We start from the raw sequence: 13,538 nt of genomic DNA on the forward strand, positions 1-13,538 counted from the left end.
GAGCGTGCTGTAGGTTTTCACTGGGAATCAGAGTCTCCTCTGGGTTGGAGCGTGCTGTAGGTTTTCACTGGGAACCAGAGTCTCCTTGGGGTTGGAGCGTGCTGTAGGTTTTCACTGGGAACCAGAGTCTCCTCGGGGTTGGAGCGTGCTGTAGGTTTTCACTGGGAACCAGAGTCTCCTCTAGGTTGGAGCGTGCTGTAGGTTTTCACTGGGAATCAGTCTCTCCTCGGGGTTGGAGCGTGCTGTAGGTTTTCACTGGGAATCAGAGTCTCCTCTAGGTTGGAGCGTGCTGTAGGTTTTCACTGGGAATCAGAGTCTCCTCGGGGTTGGAGCGTGCTGTAGGTTTTCACTTGGAATCAGAGTCTCCTCGGGGTTGGAGCGTGCTGTAGGTTTTCACTGGGAATCAGTCTCTCCTCTGGGTTGGAGCGTGCTGTAGGTTTTCACTGGGAACCAGAGTCTCCTCGGGGTTGGAGCGTGCTGTAGGTTTTCACTGGGAACCAGAGTCTCCTCTAGGTTGGAGCGTGCTGTAGGTTTTCACTGGGATTCAGAGTCTCCTCGGGGTTGGAGCGTGCTGTAGGTTTTCACTGGGAATCAGTCTCTCCTCTGGGTTGGAGCGTGCTGTAGGTTTTCACTGGGAACCAGAGTCTCCTCGGGGTTGGAGCGCGCTGTAGGTTTTCACTGGGAATCAGAGTCTCCTCGGGGTTGGAGCGTGCTGTAGGTTTTCACTGGGAATCAGAGTCTCCTCTGGGTTGGAGCGTGCTGTAGGTTTTCACTGGGAACCAGAGTCTCCTCGGGGTTGGAGCGTGCTGTAGGTTTTCACTGGGAACCAGAGTCTCCTCGGGGTTGGAGCGTGCTGTAGGTTTTCACTGGGAATCAGAGTCTCCTCTAGGTTGGAGCGTGCTGTAGGTTTTCACTGGGAATCAGAGTCTCCTCGGGGTTGGAGCGTGCTGTAGGTTTTCACTGGGAATCAGTCTCTCCTCGGGGTTGGAGCGTGCTGTAGGTTTTCACTGGGAATCAGTCTCTCCTCTGGGTTGGAGCGTGCTGTAGGTTTTCACTGGGAACCAGAGTCTCCTCGGGGTTGGAGCGTGCTGTAGGTTTTCACTGGGAATCAGAGTCTCCTCGGGGTTGGAGCGTGCTGTAGGTTTTCACTGGGAATCAGAGTCTCCTCTGGGTTGGAGCGTGCTGTAGGTTTTCACTGGGAATCAGAGTCTCCTCGGGGTTGGAGCGTGCTGTAGGTTTTCACTGGGAATCAGTCTCTCCTCGGGGTTGGAGCATGCTGTAGGTTTTCACTGGGAATCAGAGTCTCCTCGGGGTTGGAGCGTGCTGTAGGTTTTCACTGGGAATCAGAGTCTCCTCGGGGTTGGAGCGTGCTGTAGGTTTTCACTGGGAATCAGAGTCTCCTCGGGGTTGGAGCGTGCTGTAGGTTTTCACTGGGAATCAGAGTCTCCTCGGGGTTGGAGCGTGCTGTAGGTTTTCACTGGGAATCAGAGTCTCCTCGGGGTTGGAGCGTGCTGTAGGTTTTCACTGGGAATCAGTCTCTCCTCGGGGTTGGAGCGTGCTTTAGGTTTTCACTGGGAATCAGTCTCTCCTTGGGGTTGGAGCGTGCTGTAGGTTTTCACTGGGAATCAGAGTCTCCTCGGGGTTGGAGCGTGCTGTAGGTTTTCACTGGGAATCAGTCTCTCCTCTAGGTTGGAGCGTGCTGTAGGTTTTCACTGGGAATCAGTCTCTCCTCGGGGTTGGAGCGTGCTGTAGGTTTTCACTGGGAACCAGAGTCTCCTCGGGGTTGGAGCGTGCTGTAGGTTTTCACTGGGAATCAGAGTCTCCTCGGGGTTGGAGCGTGCTGTAGGTTTTCACTGGGAACCAGAGTCTCCTCGGGGTTGGAGCGTGCTGTAGGTTTTCACTGGGAATCAGTCTCTCCTCGGGGTTGGAGCGTGCTGTAGGTTTTCACTGGGAATCAGTCTCTCCTCGGGGTTGGAGCGTGCTGTAGGTTTTCACTGGGATTCAGTCTCTCCTCTGGGTTGGAGCGTGCTGTAGGTTTTCACTGGGAATCAGTCTCTCCTCGGGGTTGGAGCGTGCTGTAGGTTTTCACTGGGATTCAGTCTCTCCTCGGGGTTGGAGCGTGCTGTAGGTTTTCACTGGGAATCAGTCTCTCCTCTGGGTTGGAGCGTGCTGTAGGTTTTCACTGGGAATCAGAGTCTCCTCGGGGTTGGAGCGTGCTGTAGGTTTTCACTGGGAACCAGAGTCTCCTCTAGGTTGGAGCGTGCTGTAGGTTTTCACTGGGAATCAGAGTCTCCTCGGGGTTGGAGCGTGCTGTAGGTTTTCACTGGGAACCAGAGTCTCCTCGGGGTTGGAGCGTGCTGTAGGTTTTCACTGGGAATCAGTCTCTCCTCGGGGTTGGACCGTGCTGTAGGTTTTCACTGGGAATCAGTCTCTCCTCGGGTTTTGAGCGTGCTGTAGGTTTTCACTGGGAATCAGAGTCTCCTCGGGGTTGGAGCGTGCTGTAGGTTTTCACTGGGAACCAGAGTCTCCTCTAGGTTGGAGCGTGCTGTAGGTTTTCACTGGGAATCAGAGTCTCCTCGGGGTTGGAGCGTGCTGTAGGTTTTCACTGGGAATCAGAGTCTCCTCTGGGTTGGAGCGTGCTGTAGGTTTTCACTGGGAATCAGTCTCTCCTCGGGGTTGGAGCGTGCTGTAGGTTTTCACTGGGAATCAGAGTCTCCTCGGGGTTGGAGCGTGCTGTAGGTTTTCACTGGGAATCAGAGTCTCCTCGGGGTTGGAGCGTGCTGTAGGTTTTCACTGGGAATCAGAGTCTCCTCGGGGTTGGAGCGTGCTGTAGGTTTTCACTGGGAATCAGAGTCTCCTCTGGGTTGGAGCGTGCTGTAGGTTTTCACTGGGAATCAGTCTCTCCTCTAGGTTGGAGCGTGCTGTAGGTTTTCACTGGGAATCAGTCTCTCCTCGGGGTTGGAGCGTGCTGTAGGTTTTCACTGGGAATCAGTCTCTCCTCGGGGTTGGAGCGTGCTGTAGGTTTTCACTGGGAATCAGAGTCTCCTCGGGGTTGGAGCGTGCTGTAGGTTTTCACTGGGAATCAGAGTCTCCTCTGGGTTGGAGCGTGCTGTAGGTTTTCACTGGGAATCAGAGTCTCCTCGGGGTTGGAGCGTGCTGTAGGTTTTCACTGGGAATCAGAGTCTCCTCTGGGTTGGAGCGTGCTGTAGGTTTTCACTGGGAACCAGAGTCTCCTCTGGGTTGGAGCGTGCTGTAGGTTTTCACTGGGAACCAGAGTCTCCTCGGGGTTGGAGCGTGCTGTAGGTTTTCACTGGGAACCAGAGTCTCCTCGGGGTTGGAGCGTGCTGTAGGTTTTCACTGGGAACCAGAGTCTCCTCTGGGTTGGAGCGTGCTGTAGGTTTTCACTGGGAACCAGAGTCTCCTCTGGGTTGGAGCGTGCTGTAGGTTTTCACTGGGAACCAGAGTCTCCTCTGGGTTGGAGCGTGCTGTAGGTTTTCACTGGGAACCAGAGTCTCCTCGGGGTTGGAGCGTGCTGTAGGTTTTCACTGGGAATCAGAGTCTCCTCTGGGTTGGAGCGTGCTGTAGGTTTTCACTGGGAACCAGAGTCTCCTCTGGGTTGGAGCGTGCTGTAGGTTTTCACTGGGAACCAGAGTCTCCTCGGGGTTGGAGCGTGCTGTAGGTTTTCACTCTGTTACTTATCTCAAGGCCTTTAATTAAAGAATCAAAGAGGCTCTCAAATGTTAGTGCAAATGTAGTCGGAGGTGTCTAAATATAAACTAAATGGCATGAACTAATTATACCAGCGTGTCTTGTTTATACAACACAAGATCACAGTTAACATCAGTGCTCAGGACTAGCACATTCACTCTATCCTACTTCAGAATAAATACTATGAGATCTGTTTTATCTCACGTAAATCTGAATGAATATAAATAGATTAAGCATCTATTGTAATATAGTCTAAAATTAGGTGCATCTCTATCCATCCTGGACTATTCTACCCCAGTAGTTACAACCAAACCCAGACAAGCTTCTCAGCTCTCAGACCCTGTCTATCTCTCCAGACCCTGTCTATCTCTCCAGACCCTGTCTGTCTCTCCAGACCCTGTCTCTCTCGCCAGACCCTGCTCTCTCTCGCCAGACCCTGCTCTCTCTCACCAGACCCTGCTCTCTCTCGCCAGACCCTGCTCTCTCTCGCCAGACCCTGCTCTCTCTCGCCAGACCCTGCTCTCTCTCGCCAGACCCTGCTCTCTTCAGACCCAAGAGCACCAAACCCCAGACCCCAGTAGTGGGCAGCATCAGTCTTTAACAGTCAATAATATTTGACTTTGACCACTTTGAGTAAACATGTTGAACTTTGACGAGGTAGAATTTTAATACACTCTTTTCATTTAATTCCGCTCAGCAATGTTTGAATGTAATACTTTTTAGGAAATGTAAACTAACTCTGAATTCCTGTTTGTCTCCCATCTTCTAGTGTGCCGGCTGACTTGCCACAAGACATGTGAAGTGAAGGTAAGAGTAGCAGCTTTTCTCAGGGCTCCTATGTTGACGATTGGGCGTGTCTAAGCAATGGGAACGCAGTCTTTTTAGGCAGCTACACTTTTTAGATGTAGGTTGTTATAAACTGTCATTACATCTTATGTCATCACGTCACATCTCAAGTGCACAACAGCCTTATGTAGCCATTGTGACAGAACGTACAGTGTAGCTCTACCAAGTCTCTCATCCTCTGCTGGCGCAACAGGAGGCTGCTGAGGGGAGGATGGCTCATAATAATGGCCGGAACGGAGAGCGAATGGAAGGGCATCAAACACCTGGAAACCATGGAAACCATGTGTTTGATTATTTGATACCATTGTACTGATTTCTCTCCCTCCCATTACCATGAGCCCGTCCTGCCAAATTACAGTGCCACCAACCTCCTGTGGTTAGCTCTTAGTGCTTTAGTTAGCTCAACTCTCTTTCCTTCAAAGCCAAGCAGAGCTTATCAGAAGGAAATGTTGTGTTAATGAGGTGGACGGGGCCTCATCTGGAGCAGGGTTCCTGTACTCCCAATATCGGAGGAATCTGAAAACAAGTGCAGGCTGTCCCAGTATGTGTTTGACTTGGCTGAGCCTTTCTTTGTTCGACATCACCCCCTTCTAAAAAGAAACGGCCGCTCGCTACATGGTCGACGGGTGTTTTTGAAGAGGGGGCACTTAGAAGAAGGTGGGAAGTAGTGATGGAAAGAGAGAGAGAGAGAGGTGGTGAAGGAGGGCTGGAGATGAGAAAACATTGAGTTTGTCAATACGTTGCAGTGAGAGATTTACTAGACTTTAGATTATAGATTTATAGCACCCACTCACCCTCCACAACGCACACACACACACACACCAACCATACATCACCGCCCTTCATCTGGCAGCCATTACTGAAATGTTCCAGAGCTGCCAGCTCTACCCACTCACCCTCCTCCAGCTCTACCCAGCTATACCCACTACCCTCCTCCAGCTCTACCCAGCTCCCTCTACCCTCCTCCAGCTCTACCCAGCTCTACCCACTACCCTCCTCCAGCTCTACCCAGCTCCCTCTACCCTCCTCCAGCTCTACCCAGCTCTACCCACTACCCTCCTCCAGCTCTACCCAGCTCCCTCTACCCTCCTCCAGCTCTACCCAGCTCTACCCACTACCCTCCTCCAGCTCTACCCAGCTCCCTCTACCCTCCCTCCATCTCTACCCAGCTCTACCCACTATCCTCCTCCAGCTCTACCCAGCTCCCTCTACCCTCCTCCATCTCTACCCAGCTCCCTCTACCCTCCTCAGTTCTACCCAGCTCCCACTACCCTCCTCAGTTCTACCCAGCTCCCATTACCCTCCTCAGTTCTACCCAGCTCCCACTACCCTCCTCCAACTCTACCCAGCTCCCACTACCCTCCTCAGTTCTACCCAGCTCCCACTACCCTCTTCCAACTCTACCCAGCTCCCACTACCCTCCTCAGTTCTACCCAGCTCCCACTACCCTCCTCCAACTCTACCCAGCTCCCACTACCCTCCTCCAGTTCTACCCAGCTCCCACTACCCTCCTCCATCTCTACCTAGCTCCCTATACCCTCCTCCAACTCTACCCAGCTCCCACTACCCTCCTCAGTTCTACCTAGCTCTCTATACCCTCCTCCATCTCTACCCAGCTCCCTATACCCTCCTCCAGTTCTACCCAGCTCCCACTACCCTCCTCCAACTCTACCCAGCTCCCACTACCCTCCTCAGTTCTACCCAGCTCCCTATACCCTCCTCCAACTCTACCCAGCTCCCACTACCCTCCTCAGTTCTACCCAGCTCCCACTACCCTCCTCCATCTCTACCCAGCTCCCTCTACCCTCCTCAGTTCTACCCAGCTCCCACTACCCTCCTCAGTTCTACCCAGCTCCCACTACCCTCCTCCAACTCTACCCAGCTCCCACTACCCTCCTCCAACTCTACCCAGCTCCCTCTACCCTCCTCAGTTCTACCCAGCTCCCTCTACCCTCCTCAGTTCTACCCAGCTCCCTCTACCCTCCTCCATCTCTACCCAGCTCCCTCTACCCTCCTCAGTTCTACCCAGCTCCCACTACCCTCCTCAGTTCTACCCAGCTCCCACTACCCTCCTCAGTTCTACCCAGCTCCCACTACCCTCCTCCAACTCTACCCAGCTCCCTCTACCCTCCTCAGTTCTACCCAGCTCCCTATACCCTCCTCCATCTCTACCCAGCTCCCACTACCCTCCTCCATCTCTACCCAGCTCCCACTACCCTCCTCAGTTCTACCTAGCTCCCTATACCCTCCTCCATCTCTACCCAGCTCCCACTACCCTCCTCAGTTCTACCCAGCTCCCACTGCCCTCCTCAGTTCTACCCAGCTCCCTCTACCCTCCTCAGTTCTACCCAGCTCCCACTACCCTCCTCAGTTCTACCCAGCTCCCTCTACCCTCCTCAGTTCTACCCAGCTCCCACTGCCCTCCTCAGTTCTACCCAGCTCCCACTACCCTCCTCCATCTCTACCCAGCTCCCTCTACCCTCCTCAGTTCTACCCAGCTCCCTCTACCCTCCTCAGTTCTACCCAGCTCCCACTACCCTCCTCAGTTCTACCCAGCTCCCACTGCCCTCCTCAGTTCTACCCAGCCCCCACTACCCTCCTCCATCTCTACCCAGCTCCCTCTACCCTCCTCAGTTCTACCCAGCTCCCTCTACCCTCCTCAGTTCTACCCAGCTCCCACTACCCTCCTCAGTTCTACCCAGCTCCCTATACCCTCCTCCAACTCTACCCAGCTCCCACTACCCTCCTCCAACTCTACCCAGCTCCCTCTACCCTCCTCAGTTCTACCCAGCTCCCACTACCCTCCTCCAACTCTACCCAGCTCCCACTACCCTCCTCCATCTCTACCCAGCTCCCTCTACTCTCCTCAGTTCTACCCAGCTCCCTATACCCTCCTCCATCTCTACCCAGCTCCCACTACCCTCCTCAGTTCTACCCAGCTCCATATACCCTCCTCCATCTCTACCCAGCTCCCACTACCCTCCTCCATCTCTACCCAGCTCCCTATACCCTCCTCCAACTCTACCCAGCTCTCTCTACCCTCCTCCAACTCTACCCAGCTCCCACTACCCTCCTCCAGCTCTACCCAGCTCCCACTACCCTCCTCCAGTTCTACCCAGCTCCCACTACCCTCATCCAACTCTACCCAGCTCTCTCTACCCTCCTCCAGCTCTACCCAGCTCCCACTACCCTCCTCCAGTTCTACCCAGCTCCCACTACCCTCCTCCAACTTTACCCAGCTCTCTCTACCCTCCTCCAACTCTACCTAGCTCCCACTACCCTCCTCCAACTCTACCCAGCTCTCTCTACCCTCCTCCAACTCTACCCAGCTCCCTATACCCTCCTCCAACTCTACCCAGCTCCCTCTACCCTCCTCCAACTCTACCCAGCTCCCTATACCCTCCTCCATCTCTACCTAGCTCCCTATACCCTCCTCCATCTCTACCTAGCTCCCACTACCCTCCTCAGTTCTACCCAGCTCCCACTACCCTCCTCCAGTTCTACCCAGCTCCCACTACCCTCCTCCAACTCTACCCAGCTCCCACTACCCTCCTCCAGTTCTACCCAGCTCCCACTACCCTCCTCCAACTCTACCCTGCTCCCACTACCCTCCTCCAACTCTACCCAGCTCCCACTACCCTCCTCCAGTTCTACCCAGCTCCCACTACCCTCCTCCAACTCTACCCAGCTCTCTCTACCCTCCTCCAACTCTACCCAGCTCCCTATACCCTCCTCCATCTCTACCTAGCTCCCTCTACCCTCCTCCATCTCTACCCAGCTCCCATACCCTCCTCAGTTCTACCCAGCTCCCACTACCCTCCTCAGTTCTACCCAGCTCCCACTACCCTCCTCAGTTCTACCCAGCTCCCACTACCCTCCTCCAACTCTACCCAGCTCCCTCTACCCTCCTCCATCTCTACCCAGCTCCCACTACCCTCCTCCAACTCTACCCAGCTCCCTATACCCTCCTCCAACTCTACCTAGCTCCCTATACCCTCCTCCATCTCTACCTAGCTCCCTATACCCTCCTCCATCTCTACCTAGCTCCCTATACCCTCCTCCATCTCTACCTAGCTCCCTATACCCTCCTCCATCTCTACCTAGCTCCCTCTACCCTCCTCCATCTCTACCCAGCTCCCTCTACCCTCCTCCATCTCTACCTAGCTCCCTCTACCCTCCTCCATCTCTACCCAGCTCCCTCTACCCTCCTCCAACTCTACCCAGCTCCCTATACCCTCCTCCATCTCTACCCAGCTCCCACTACCCTCCTCCAACTCTACCCAGCTCTCTCTACCCTCCTCAGTTCTACCCAGATCCCACTCCCCTCCTCCATTTCAGACTGACAGGAAATACCAGGGGTGCAAAGGGTGGTGAAGATTTACCAGTCAGTTTCATATGAGGGGTGAATGTTTACCAGTCAGTCTCATAGGAGGGGTGAAGGTTTACCAGTCAGTCTCATAGGAGGGGTGAAGACAAAGTAGCTCAAGCTAATGCAATGCATTTGGTTGATGACTGTGTGTAATTCAATGTGTCAGTGTTTTAATTGCATCCATCTCAATTCAGATAAATGATGAAGTAAATAGCCGCCTAACTGTTTTGGGGAAACGTTCTGAAGCAGTGAGTAATGAGCAGCCCATGTGACCTCTTCTTGGTCTACTGGTTCTTACAATGACAACAAACTGTATTTCAATCAATGCTCCCTGCAACGAATACATCCCATTCATGACCCCACAACTAATCTGACTTAATAATACGAGGACGTGATTGAAACCCAGAAAAACATATCAAACAAAAAAAATAAGAAAATGTGATGAGTGAAGGGGTAGAGCATATGAAGAGAGAACTAACAAAATATGAAATGGTCGTCTCCCTGAGAGGTGTTGTTGTTGGAGTTCTTTGCTAGGAAGGAACGCATGCAGGAATTCTGTGAACCCCAGGGTTGATTTGTGAAGACAGGTCCGGAACGCAGAGACTGTTTCTTAATTAAATTGTGATGAAGAGTACAATCCAAACTACTCCCAATCAGCAAACATGGACATACATGGACAAACCTCCATTTTCTCTAATCAGACAAATATTCCCTCTGAGATTGGCCTTGGCAGGTCGCAATTCACTTTTAGACTTGACATGAAAAAAACTTTTATGTCGTGAATGATAGTTGATGAAGGCTAGCTCGATCGCTATCAGCTTTCAAACAAGCTTGCATCGCCTTGAATTCATTATTTATGAAGAATTTACAAGCTAAATATATAAGGTTAAGGTGCTCCCATTGCCCCTAGGCCTTTCCTTAGTTTTGATTAATATGTGATCTTACACTTCTGGAATCCAAGTGGTGGGAATAACTCTGTCGTGCTGAGACAGTTTCCACACTGACTCGCTACAGGGGTAAATCTCCACATCCATATTTAGATAAGACTCGCACGTAGCCCCTGCATAACCTCTGCTACTAAAAAACACATGGTCAGACTGCATGTAACGACAGTATGTCACTGTGTGTGTGTGTGTGTGTGTGTGTGTGTGTGTGTGTGTGTGTGTGTGTGTGTGTGTGTGTGTGTGTGTGTGTGTGTGTGTGTGTGTGTGTGTGTGTGTGTGTGTGTGTGTGTGTGTGTGTGTGTGTGTGTGTGTGTTATGTGCATCTGTGAACGAGATATAAAGTAAAAGTGAGAGTATGTCAGAAGAATTTGGAGAAAGAGAGAGATAGTGGAATTGTGAGGCCTCAGTAATGCTAGATGAAGATTTGTGGGAAAAGGACTTGAAACTAATGGGAAACACAGCTTCATCCAATCCAATGGGAGATGTCGGTTCGATGTTTGTCTATATTTTCGTGTCTGAGCACAGGTGCTGCTTGCTCCGTGCCATCATGTCATCCACTAAATACCAGTTTCCACTACCCTTTCTTCAGACATGTGCATCTTGCTTGTTCATCATTTTTTAAATGTAACCTTTATTTAACCAGTCAAGTCAGTTAAGAACAAATTATTATTTACAATGACGGCCTACCCCGGCCAAACCCGGACGACGCTGGGCCAATTGTGCACCGCCCTATGGGACTCCCAATCACGGCTGGATGTGATGCAGCTTCAGATTCAAACCAGGGACTGCAGTGACGCCTCTTGCACTGAGATGCAGTGCCTTAGACCGCTGCACAACTCAGGAGCTTCATAGCTTTAAGTGTGTCAACTCTACAACACAGTTTCTAGATGTCAGAGGTGACGCCATCAGTAATTGTATTTACTGTAATAAACATAACAGTTCAATGACAGTTCAGTGGTATTGCCTTGAACTCAGCAGAACCCAGTTTCAGCCAAGTCTGGTTGACTAGACTTTGTGATTTTGAATTCCACGGTTGAACTAAATCTGTTGTAAGTCTCTGGTGGATTGTAAATATAGGTGAATGTTGGTAGAAGAAAGATAAGCTATTCTCTCAGGCAACATTGGGATGCAGTGGCGAGAGTGTGTACCCATGAACAATTAAAGGCTGAATCTGAAACTGAACACTTCGAGCACTTTGAGCACTCGATATGCGCTTTCACGGGTCAATCGAGTGAATCTCAAATGCTAGTCGTCGAGTCATCGAGTTGTCCACAGTGTCCTACGGAAGCCTCTTGATCGAGTGGGCATCCTATGCCGACTCGGCGCCCTTGGCAGAAACAGTCACTACTACGTCACCCCCAAAAATAGTCTGAATAAATAAAAAAAATCTGTAATTCATTTAGAAATGTCATTTTGAGAAGGTCTTAGTCACGCAATTTTACATTTTTTTTTGTATTTGTTATTTTTATTTAACCTTTATTTAAGTAAATTAATAACAAATTCTTATTTACAACAACGGCCAAACTCGGACGATGCTGGGCCAATTGTGCGCAGCCCTATGGGACTCCCAATCACGACCTGTTGTGATACAGCCTGGATTACAACCAGGGTGTCTGTAGTGACGCCTCTAGCAGTGAGATGCAGTGCCTTAGACCGCTGCGCCAGTCGGGAGCCCAGCTAAGGAGTTTAGTGTATTTCTGAAGTTTGATCATGTACATGAAAACTATTCATTAAACGTGTTACTGTAGCTAAACCTGAGCCTGTCACTTCATACAAAACTGAAAGAGAAGCTAACCAACCATCTAGTCCATTAATAAATAGCTAGCTAAGCCTGAGCCTGTCACTTCATACAAAACTGAAAGAGAAGCTAACCAACCATCTAGTCCATTATTAACTATCTAGCTAAGCCTGAGCCAGTCACTTTCATGCAAAAGGAAAGAGAAGCTAACCAACCTGCTAGTGCAACACTAAATGCAATGCTAGCTAGCTAGCTACATCGTAAATAAGTGACCAGCTACATGCTGTTTATCAGTGCAGTGCCCCATATCCTTAGCTAGCTAGCTAAAATGTCATCCCTGTGTTTGTCAATGAAGCTAGCTAGCAGCAGGCAGGCTACAACAAGCTAAAACCAGCTGCTGAAATTACCGGTGACCAATATACTTGCACATATTTTGTGCAGGAATAGAGAGAATGTGTTTTGTTTTTACAAATTTGTCTCTGTCTATCGGAGTATGCATATGTCTTTCCCAGGTCCCCAGTGCCCGTGAGTCATGCTACACGACAGGTCGCGGGAGACAATGCTCACGAATGGATTTAGAATTTTGGAATTGAGAAGTGGCAGTTGAAACGTGTCAATGCTCATGTTGGCCAAAACACTTGCAGACTCGAGTGATCACCATCGAACACAACAGCAAGTAGAGACTCAGAGCTACAAAATGGTATATCATACACTGCATTTGAAGAAACAATGGGAAAGGAATTCTGCTTTGAAAGTTGATCAACTTGTAATCTCACTTTTGAGAAAACCGTCTTTCAAAGTTTTGGTACCTACTGGAGAGCCCTTCTTTGTCTACACCCATTCAGCATTGTTCACACCCTCTTAAGCCTTAGCCCCACCCATCTCTTTAAGGGTTGATCTGGGATTTTTGTATTAACTTGCCAGCTACTACCAGACATCTAAGAGAGAGAGAACAGTCTCACTGAACATTACTCACCCTAGCAGAGCTGGTTAGGCTGTTACAGTATGCTATTCAGAGCGTTGGTGACTGCAACTGTGCTGTCAGATTGTCCGTTTGTAAATTCAGAGCGTTTCGCGTTCAGAGCGCACACTGGATGCTCTGGCCAATAAGTAGGGTTGTTCCGAAAGCTCTGACCTCACAACAACAATCAAGCACCCAAGCTAACTGGCTAACATTGGCTAGCTACTTCCAGACACATAATGAGAGAACACCCCACTCTGACCATTTTACTCCCTCTAGCAGAGCTGGTTAGACAGTTTTCATGTTATCCAGGGCATTAGTTACTGTAATAGTGCTGCTGGCAACATTTTAATTACTTTTTAATTTATTTTTAATTTTATTTCACCATTATTTAAGCAGGTAGGCCAGCTGAGAACAAGTTCTCATTTACAACTGCGACCTGGCCGAGATAAAGCAAAGGTGTGCGACAAAAACAACATCACATTATACTTTGTTGCGGACGTATAATGACACCGGAAATATTCAACGGATGTTGAGCGTTCAAAAATGAATCAGTTGTTCTGCGCTCTGGCACACTAAGACGAGAGTCTTTTGTTAAGAAATGTAGCTAGATAGCTAGCTAGGTAAACAATGAATCTCAATGCATGACGTAACGTTAGTTAGCGAGCCAGCCAGCTAACATTAGCTAGCTAACTAACAGTACACTATCTTGAAATGAAAATAATTTGTCAAAATTAGAGGGGATTCTTTTGTTAAGACATGTAGCTAGCTAGCTAAACAATGGACCATAATCACAACTCATGACATTACTACCCTGCATGAATCTGCAGGTAGCTAACCAACCAGGTTCTATGGCTATAACTAGTCAAGCAAATGTGTCTGAGATACGAAGAATAAGATCATACACCATAATGTTAGCTAGCAACCCAGCCAGTTAACGTTAGCTAGCTAACAGTACACTTGAAATGAAAC

General features: G+C 50.1%; 1 protein-coding gene across 1 annotated transcript in view; it reads left to right on the forward strand.

The window, feature by feature from the left end:
- Window positions 1-8,538, forward strand: part of LOC120058141 (extensin-like) — a 30,631-nt gene extending 22,093 nt beyond the window's left edge. Inside the window, exons 3-5 of the mRNA XM_039006610.1 lie at window positions 5,787-6,395; window positions 6,574-7,482; window positions 8,351-8,538. Coding sequence (XP_038862538.1) covers window positions 5,787-6,395; window positions 6,574-7,482; window positions 8,351-8,538 — 1,706 coding nt within the window. The remainder of the gene's footprint in view (window positions 1-5,786; window positions 6,396-6,573; window positions 7,483-8,350) is intronic.
- The last annotated feature ends 5,000 nt before the right edge of the window (window positions 8,539-13,538 follow it).

The sequence above is a fragment of the Salvelinus namaycush genome, chromosome 13, assembly GCF_016432855.1.
Source record: "Salvelinus namaycush isolate Seneca chromosome 13, SaNama_1.0, whole genome shotgun sequence".
NCBI classification, from domain to species: Eukaryota; Metazoa; Chordata; class Actinopteri; order Salmoniformes; family Salmonidae; genus Salvelinus; species Salvelinus namaycush.